The 9,895-nt window shown below is 57.9% G+C and overlaps 1 protein-coding gene across 2 annotated transcripts in view; it reads right to left on the bottom strand.

Annotated features, from left to right (window-relative positions):
* Positions 1-224: 224 nt before the first annotated feature.
* KIAA0232 (KIAA0232 ortholog) overlaps positions 225-9,895 on the bottom strand; it is a 32,698-nt gene continuing 23,027 nt past the window's right edge. The window contains exons 5-6 of one of the 2 annotated variants that reach the window (XM_015561573.1): positions 9,291-9,399; positions 225-2,528 (exon numbers count right to left, since the gene is read on the bottom strand). In XM_015561573.1, the coding sequence (XP_015417059.1) occupies positions 2,512-2,528; positions 9,291-9,399 (126 nt within the window). In that variant the 3' untranslated portion in view covers positions 225-2,511. Of the gene's footprint in view, positions 2,529-9,290; positions 9,400-9,895 lie in introns of those variants that run through there. The other variant, XM_015561574.1, reaches the window with a different exon arrangement.

Below are 9,895 nucleotides of genomic sequence, written 5' to 3'. Positions count from 1 at the left end.
TTTCCAGAACAAAATGACTAAGCTCTGTCTGCCACTGAGGGACACAAATGCCAGACTGAGGTGGTGGCTGGGGGGAGAGCCTGGGCTCCTTTCTCAGCAGGCCCCGCCGCCTTCTTCTCCGGCAAAGCAGCAGGACGGTTTTCAGCCTGCAAAAAGGCGTAACCTTCACCTGGAACGATGCGCATAATTACCATAATTACTGTGATAAATAAAGATGACCAGCATGTTTTTTAAACTTTTTATTTTGGTGTTAACTCCACAAGAAAACAAAAACTCAGTTACTCTGGTGTGCGTGAAATCAGAACAATACAGCCGCGGGAAGCCTCAGCCCGCACGGCACGGACACTCAGTGCGACGGATGTGCAACGCGCTTCATACCACAGTGCGTCTCAGCGTTTTGCCAACTTTTTAAAAATGCTTTATCTTTGTGATCATCCATTCACAAAACTAAAAACCACACTTGCAACTCTGCAGCTGAAAGCCTCCGGCTCCAGCCACTTAGCTATGAAAACAAATAAATACATCACCTGTTAACCCCTGGCCCACTGGTCATCCATCCATCCCCACCCCGTGGAAGGCGCAGCCAGCTTCCCGCGTGGGCGTCGGGGGAGGCTGCCCTCCACCATCTGGAGCTGTCTCTGATCAGAAGCAGCTGTACATCAACTGAGCTAAAGATGGTGTCTGAAGCAGTTATTTGGTCTCTGCTACATAAGCCATGATTTCTAGGACAATTATCATTGTAGCGATTTTAGGAATTTACAACATCCAATTCTTTTTTTGCCTTTGCTGTTAAATTATATTTCAGTGCAGGTGCTAATGAATTTTTAGGAAGCTCCGGAAGAAAGAAAAATACGTAAAACCTTATAAAATCTGTAAATAAATAACAGCAACATAAAACCTTCCACGTGCGCGCACACACGCACACACACTGACACACACGCATGCACACACACGCACACTCACAAACCCACTTTAAAGTGTCAGAAGCTGCTGCACTAGCCGGGCCCTCAGGGAGCGTGCAGAGCCTGGGAGGACGCCACAGCCTCAGAGGGAGTTTTCTGTGTCATCAACTAAGGAAAGGGCGACAAAACCCAATGTTCAGAGCGAAGCCCACATTTCACGGCCGCCCGGCCCAGCGGGTGAGCTGAGTTCACTGCTCACCCGGCAGCGGGAAGCCGCCTGTCCATGCAGCTTTCCTGCGTGATGCCAGACATACTAAGCTGCTTTCACACATTAGGTGTTTTTTTAAAATGAGTTAAGAAAGAAAAGCAATTTTGAATGTTTAGGTTTTGAGACCTTCCTCCTCCTAACTTCCGCCTGTGGCAGAGCCGCGTGAAGTGTGAGGCGGCGATAGGGACGCTGACCCTGGGCCCCGGGAGAAGGGGAGGCGCCCCGGAGGCAGCCACAGGGACGGAGAAAGCGATCCTCCACCTGCCCCAGCGCCCCACGCGGCGTTGCCGAGCATCCTCTCACACACAAGGGAGACTAAGCTACACAAAACGCAGCCACAGCTGCAGCCGCCAAGGTTTCCTCGGGGCGATGGGGTGGCCTTTATCGCATTCAAATGTTTCCGATTTCGAGTTCTAGGGCTTTCGATTCAATGTAGATTCTAAGGAAATCGTAATTTGCAATAAAATCCTCACCCAGCATTGTCAGACTTGCCACACAGAACGCTGAAGGGGGTTCTGGTGTCGGGACAACAGCACAGGCTGGGCCTCCCCCATGTGCCTCACGCACTACCCTACCCGAAGCCTTGGCTTCTTCAGTTAGCAACAAAGTCCCAAACCAGAGCATCTTCCACGAGACTCCCAGGGGGGGACCTGGGGGAGAAAACACAGCATCTGTAAGTCTCTGAGAGCACACCCTGTGGTTGCTACCTCCGACGTGCACGCAATCTTACTGGGAGGACCGCGTGGGTCGCCCGGCGCCACTGCGGGTCGTCTCTATCCTGGTTCTCAGAGAAGAAAGCCTAGTGTTCCGAGCTCGAGTCTCTGGAGGGCGGGAGTGGTCGCAGCCACTGCGGGGCTAAGATGGGGACCGGAGGGACCACAGTGCGAGGGGAGTGACCGCGGGAGATGCCAGAGCAGTGGCATTCTGAGACAAGCACATGCACACCCATTCTTGATTTGACAACACAATCTAGTCTATTTCAAAGAGCCAAGAATTTAACAGCTTGGGAAAAAAATCTTCAACAGGATAGCTGTCCTCAACTCTAAAATAAGCAAGAAGAGAAAGAGAATTACTGATCTGACGCAGTTAATTGAGAAGAATCCTAAGTTGTTAGATTGACAGGCCTCACAAAGGTCATTTCCCATCACATTTCCTTTTAAACAGTAACGGGCGCTACTCTGTGGTCAGAGGTGAGTTCGGGAGAAGAGCTCCTCGCCGGGGTCGGCCCACTCCGCGCCGTCCGAGCCCGTGTCCTCTGAGCCCGAGCTGGCGCTGGAGCAGCGCTTCCTGTGGGCACCCCGAGATGCTGCTCCGGGCGTCCTCTCCACGGTGCACCTCGCTTCACAGACAGAAGACACCTGAGGAAGGAGCATGTTCGACAGATCAGACAAGCTGTCCCCAAGGCCACGTGACCCAAAACAAACACTGGCGATTTCCTGTGGAGAGTGACACACGTGAAGAGCCTGAGTATCTCCGAGCAAAGCAGCCTCTCCCCATCCAGGCGGGTGTGGGGCTGGGCACGGGGACGCCACGCACGGCCACGCCCTCCACGGCTCCCCTTCCAAGAGGGAGACCACCACGCCAACCAACAAACCCCGCCCCTGCAGGAGCGGGGGGGGGGGCTGACCGGCGACGCATGGGGGCACTTCAGACCGGAGTCCTGGGGGAGGCAGGTCTCTGAGAGGCATCCTCGCCTGAGGGCTGGGAAGCAGACGGAGCCACAGTTGCAGCCAGAGCTCCCGGGGACTGGGGCGGGGCCTCAGACTAGGGCTCTAGCACCACCTGGTACTTTTTAGGAGAACTCTGCTGTGAGGGGCTGTCTCCCTCAGCAGAGGGTCAGTATCTCTGCCCCAGGACACCACAGGTAAGAGGTGACCCCTCTCCAGTCACAGTGACCACATACACCCCCCATCACAGTAAACTAACCATACTTCCCCCATAGTAACCAGTAACGCTTCCCTCATCCCCGAAAGTGATAGCAATGCCCCGCCCCGTCACATAAGCCAGCACCCCCCACTCATAATAACTAACAAAGTTCCCCCATCATAGTAATCAGCAACACCCGCCCACCTGTCACAGGAACTAGGGCACCTGGGGACACAACACACAGGGCCTCAGGCATGGCAAGGGTTTGGGTTTCACCTAAGACGGCAGAGGACACTGGCTAGGAGTGTGGATCCTCACGGGCCCCGGGCGCCCTCAGCGTGCAGCTGGATGACTGAGGCTCACGGGCCTCGGGCGCCCTCAGCGTGCAGCTGGATGACTGAGGCTCACGGGCCTCGGGCGCCCTCAGCGTGCAGCTGGATGACTGAGGCTCACGGGCCTCGGGCGCCCTCAGCGTGCAGCTGGATGACTGAGGCTCACGGGCCTCGGGCGCCCTCAGCGTGCAGCTGGATGACTGAGGCTCACGGGCCTCGGGCGCCCTCAGCGTGCAGCTGGATGACTGAGGCTCACGGGCCTCGGGCGCCCTCAGCGTGCAGCTGGATGACTGAGGCTCACGGGCCTCGGGCGCCCTCAGCGTGCAGCTGGATGACTGAGGCTCACGGGCCTCGGGCGCCCTCAGCGTGCAGCTGGATGACTGAGGCTCACGGGCCTCGGGCGCCCTCAGCGTGCAGCTGGATGACTGAGGCTCACCGGCTCCGGGCGCCCTCAGCGTGCAGCTGCATGAGCTGAGTGAGACACACGGTTCTGGAGCTCTGTGTGCCTCAGTTTCCTCTCCTGCACACAGTGTAACAGCACCTACCTCGTGGGCTTGTTGAGGACCACAGGAGGCAGGTCAGACCGGGGCGGTCATGTGCCTTGCGGTGGAGGAGACTGAAGAGGGGCTTAGCGGAAGAGAAGGACAGGAATGGCAGAAGCTGACCAGGAGGGCGTGGTGTGGAGGGAGCCATGGCGGCGGGAGCAGTGGGAGGGTTTGGAATGGCTGAGGTGGGGGGTCAGGACTGGCATACAGACTGCGTGGAAGGTGAGAAAGGGATGAATGCCCAAGGTCGGGCTAGAAGCTGTGGGAGGGGTGCATTCATGGGGAGGGACGGACTGCGGGGCCATGGCAGCGAGAGGAGCCGCGAGACCACAGGGCGCTTGGGGAGAACATTCTCACAGCACTTGACTGACACTGACAGTCACACTGGGAAGAAAAAGAAGCTTCCTGCAACTCATTTGCCTGCCTGACTGGACCAGGGCTCCCAGGCCCGCCCGCCCTCGGGAGTCCCAGGTCTGGGGGGAGGCAGACATGCAGGCAGGGTTATGGCTGCTGTGCTGGACCAGGTATGGGAGGCACAGACAGGTTCCCTGGGCTGTGCTGGGAAAGGTGAGAAGGTACCCACCCTGTGAATGTGGGAGTGACAGGCTCAGGTTTGGATTCAGTGCAGAGGACAGCTGGGCGAGCCTAGTGCTGAGGCCGGAGGCGCCGTGGACCAAGCGAAGGGCTACAGAGGAGAAAGGTCGCAGCCCCAAGCTCAGTGATAGGAGGGGAGGGCGAGGGGCAGCTCACAGACTCCCAGGTCTCAGCTTCGTGACAAGGGGCGGGGTTGCCACTTAAGCCAGCAGTAAGGAGCAGTGCTCTTCATTACAGGGCATTTCTTTAGCATCTGGATACTCTTCTATACCATGCTCTCCCTTGGCATTTGTATAACGTTCTTAATCATTTTGAGTGGAGAAGGGAAAAAAGGGAAAGGGGGAAATTCCATTAAGACACAGGTATGACACATACATCCCTGCTTCATTTCTGCTGAAAGCCAGGTCAGTCAGGGCTACCAACCCAGGGGGGAGAGCGGGACAGGGGGTTCCGGTCACTAAGTAGCCACAGGGCATTCGAGGCAAACACTAGGCAGCGGAAACGTTCTTTAAGAGACTGGGTTTTAAACCAGGCCAGCACCACCTGGATTCCTGTTGTCCTGCCAGGACACACCCGCTCACCACGCTTCATCTCCCTGCGCGTCACAGACTTACTTAAAAGCAAGTGGAAGGCAAGACCCTCCGCCAGCAAGATTCCCACTTGCTATACTGTGAGCTCTTCACAGGGAGGCGGGAAGGGACCCGCAGGACCTCCGAGGTGCGCCTCTATCACAGGATAAAGACGCACGGTCCAAGCTCGAAACAGTGCGCATGGCACGGAGGGAGAGACCACGGGCCCGTTTGCTTGTCTAACGGATGAACAAAGGGGTCAGACAGGAGGAATTGCGATGAGAAACCAAAGCGGGGACGTCCTTGCTTGCTCTTCAGCAACTCAGCACAGACTAACCACACTCCTCTCGCCTGCGGCCGGAGAACGGGGCCAGCGCTCTGGCTGGGTGGCGGCCCACAGAGGGTGCGCGAGGAGCGGGAAGCTGAAGCCAGAGGAAGCAGGGCGTGTGTCCCGAGCCCTTGAGCCGGCCTGCAGGAGGGCGGGAGGCCCAGCCTCACTGACATTCGGACTCAGCTGGTTGGGGAAGGGTCTGGGATAGCATTTCCTGAGAAGCTCCCAGGGAATTCTTTCTCCCAGGGTTCTATGTTTGTATATACTTTTATTGACTGTAATTTTGCAGTCAGAGTTGACTCTTCCCCCAGGAAGGGCTGATGTGCAGCCAGGGCGGGGACCCTCCTCCCCACGACTGTGGAACAGGCTGGAGGAGACGCAGTGACGAGCGGACCCTCGGCAGGCCTGGGTTCGGACGGTTTGAAGTCACTGTGTGTAGGTCCTGTGACACCCAAGCATCTGCCCCGAGGTGCTCAACGAAATGGCCGCGCCTCACAGAGGCCAGGGACAGGGCCGGCGGGGCCTGTGCGGAGGGAAGGCCGTGCTGGCCACGCTGCCCTCGCATTGCCTGCTCAGGCCTCACGGGCATGAGTGTAGCTGTGAAAGTGCCCGGCTCCAGGGCAGACGATCCAGCTGGTTCCTGGTTGGCCACGTGTGAGGCAGAGGGGAGGCTGGCTGGGCCTCCCCGAGCACGCAGACCTCTAGGTTTCTGGGCGGTGCGGCCCGGTGCAGTGCGGGCACGCCCAGTAACACCTCTCCCAAGGGCACGAGCCAGCCCGGGCTCGGGGATTGGCTGTCTCGGGACAGCTGGGAGGCCGCCTCGCACTCTGATGAGGCAGGGACACCGCCACCCGCTCTAGGAGGCCACCGTTTCCTGGGCGGCCTGACCAAGGCCCATCTCCCAGGCCCACCTCCGGGTCAGCACTGGTACCAGGTGAGGTGAACGGTGGGGGCTGGGACACACCTAGAGGAGACGAAGGTCCATGCCGCCTGACCCCTCGTTTTCTCCTCAGGCCTTAGGGGTCCTCTATGCACGAAAGGGGGCTGTGACGCCACAGGGAAGGACGCGTCAGCACTGCCAGTATTTCCACGACCCTCACGTTGGCGCTGCCGTGTCCGGGCTGTGATTGCCAGGCCTGCTCTGGACGCTCTCTCCACAGCTGCCCTGTCGGGGGCTTAGCTCCCACCTCTTCTACAAATCCCGGCCACGGAGGCTCAGAGACCCGGTCACTGCCAAGGTCCAGCAGCTGGTAGTAGGCACTTGCTTCCAGCTCAGTTTTGTCTCCTGAGCCCTTAGCTATTATCTGCACTGGCTCCTACAGGGCTCCCTTTAGGCTAAAATAACGCATACGCTACCAATGAGTTCAGAGTCGAGTGTGTGAGCTCTGGAATCGCAGCCAGGACAGACCTGTCGCAGGGTAAACGCGTGCACAGTCCGCAAGGCTCTGGGGTCTGAGTCCCGCACGGGCCCCCTTGCCAGGCACGCTGGGCACGGCATGCACGCCTGCTCCAGCCGGGCCTCTGCCCGGCACCTGTCCCTGCAGCAGCTCCAGCTGTCATAGGACTTGCATCCTTAGTCCCTGGGGTCCCTGCTCTAATGTCAGCTCCTCAGGAGGTCAGGGATTCCGTCTGTGGCCTCTGGACCCCCAGTGCCTAGAACAGTGCCCGGCACAGGTAGGCATGCAAGAAATATCTGCTGATATGAATGCACAGCAAGGCCAGCAGGTGGCACAGCGCATGCCAGCCGGGCTCCCACGCTGCTCTGGGCGCCTCCTTGTAGGTGGGAGGACCCTCCTCCCCAGGAGTCTGAGTGCTCCCAGGTCAGCCCCTGCACGAGCAGCGTGAACTTGTTAGTCATCATTAGCAGCTGAGAGGTTCGGGAGCTGACGCCAGCCAAGTGAGGAAGGCTACCTGCTCCCTGGCCAAGCCCCTGCAGCGACAGGCCCCCTCCACAGAGGAAGGCAGGACGCTTCCAACACCACAAGGCAGCTGTGCAGGACGTACTCGCCCTGGGGAGTTACAGACCATTCCCAAGCCTGGTCGCCACTCCTCCCCTCTGCGAGTTCTCTGTACCACGTCACGGTGGAAACGCACGAGCAACCATGTGAGCACCTGCCAAGGGCGCACAGATACAAGGACCCGGCGTGAGAGCCAGGACCAGGTCCCTCATAGCTTGTGAGAGGCAACTGGACAGGGACGCTAACAAAGCAAGACTCCGCGTGTCTGAGACTCACCCTCAGCCTCACAGGTACGGGGCTTCCTCGGCTCCCAGCCTGCCTGCGGCCCAGCCCTCGCTCCACCCTGGCCCCCAGGAGGTCCCTGCTGCACTGCTGGGGGGGGGGGCACTCGGCCCTCCTACTGCACCTCTGTGACGTAACCCACACCCAGGGGACCAGACTAGACACAAGGCAAGGCAGGTTTGTGCTCCTATCGCCCAAGCATCTCCCTGACACCAAGCGCAGACCCCGGCTGCAGACAGCAAGGCCCTGGACCGGCGGGGAGACGGCTGGCCTCAAGCCGGGGCTTAGCACTAATGCAGGATCCGGGCAAATTATGAAATCTGAGAACTGGCTTCCCGTCTGAAAACTGGGGGTGACACTGCACAAGGCTTTTGTGGGAGCTGTATAACAGAAAAGAGAGTGAGAGCACCTGGTAAATATTAAAGGGCAGCCCAGGTATTAGCTATGGTACAGTAGCAGGCCTTTACTAAACGCTGTCAAATAAAATAGACACTAAAAATGAAGCCCCGCTCTGGGCCCCCCTTTTGACCCAGCAAGCCTTTGGGAAGGAGGAAGGTGGGGTCTGGGAAGCCGTTACTGTGCTCACAGAACAGAGACAAGCAAACACTCTGGCCTCCCCCATCAGCCGAGGCCCTGAGCACCCAGAGGTGCAGCACCTGGGCAGCGAGGGACAGACGGCGCTGCGTCCACACTCCAACGGCTGGGAGACGCGCGTGAACATGTACACACTAGCAAGAGAGTTACGTGGCCGCAGGGCTGACGGGAGAGACGGTGAAACCAGCGCTGACGCCGGAGACGCAGCGACAGGACGAGGTCAGCCTCGTGCATGGATGCATTTGGGTGGCCTCCTTCCCGCCCGCTTCTCCTCCCAGAATTTCAGACCGAGGTCTGTATAGCTTCTGGGCGGGTCTGCCTAGGAGGCTCATAAACGAAAACCACCTTCACCAAACCTCCTGGTCCCATCTCCCCTCTGCCGGGTCTCCCCAAGCGCCCCCTTGCTGTTCACTCCTCACAGCAAGTCACTCAACGAACTCTGGCTCCCTCTGCAAACCTCCAGAAGCCGCTCTCCCCCTGCTGCCCGCTGGTGCCACACCGGGAGGGCCTGGAACTCCAGGTCTCGGTCTCTCTATTCCATCTGCACCTGCTGCTAGGACGGCTATAAACCCAGACCCAACCCCCAGGGGACTCCTGAGGGTTGCCTGCCTTCCTGCATGGTCAGCTGCGCCTGCCCCAGCAGGGTTCCCACACCCGACACGCTCCTCCGCCTTTCTGGCCTCAGCTGCGGCCCTGGACTTGCCACAGAGGCCCGGGGTTCTGTGCAGCCACCCTTTTCAGGCACTGGCCTCCCGGCTTTCCCACCGGGGCCGTCCTGCAGGCCTCAAGGGCGACTTCCTCCCGCAGCTCCTGGGGGCTGGCACAGCTTCGGCAAAGGCCGGAACTGCGGGTGCGTTTCCATGCCTTCCCCACGTCAGGCTGTGGCCGAGTGTAAGAGCAGGGACCGCTCTCCTCCACTCGTGTCCCCAGTGCCTGACATGCCAGCCACACTCGCACCTCATTTGTTTTGGACCGACATTCGGAGCAAAAGAATGTCTGCTCTTAACGGCTGAGAACCGTGAAGGGAAGACCTAGCCGCGTCTCCTTACCTTCGCACTCTGACGCGGGGAAGAGGGGCGAGTACAGCGCTTTCTCCCACCAGGTCTGCTTCTCCTGACTTCTGTTTATTCCTTGTACATCAGTGCTCAACACGGGAAACTGTTTAGATTCAACCACATACAGAAAAAGTTTACACGTTTTCGGGATAAAGGAAACATTCAAGCATTAACTATGGACCACAAACCCAGTATTTTTTAATTGATGAGTTGTTTTTCTGTTCTGGACAAGGTGGATTTAAAAAGCCAAAGTGATCACAGCATGTAAAGTGAGTTTTTCTTAAGAAGCACGTATACTGAAAGTGGAATGAAAATCTTTAAACACACACACACTAAAATTCTTACCAGGCAAAAACATATCAGAGCAAATACCCCCAAGAAAGGCAAATTTCTAGACCTGGGAGTGCAGGCAGATGGTCTGGGGTCCCTGCTGGTGTAGGTGTTCTAGAGCAGTGGTCGGCAAACTCATCAGTCAGCAGAGCCAAATATCAACAGTACAACGATTGAAATTTCTTTTGAGAGCCAAATTTTTGAAACTTAAACTATATAGGTAGGTACATTGTTATTAACTTAACTAGGGTGCTCCTAAGGCTTCGGAA

Source organism: Myotis davidii, unplaced genomic scaffold (genome assembly GCF_000327345.1).
Source record: "Myotis davidii unplaced genomic scaffold, ASM32734v1 scaffold937, whole genome shotgun sequence".
NCBI classification, from domain to species: Eukaryota; Metazoa; Chordata; class Mammalia; order Chiroptera; family Vespertilionidae; genus Myotis; species Myotis davidii.
The sequence above is the reverse complement of the archived record's forward strand: the minus strand, read 5'-3'. Positions and strand labels throughout refer to the sequence as shown.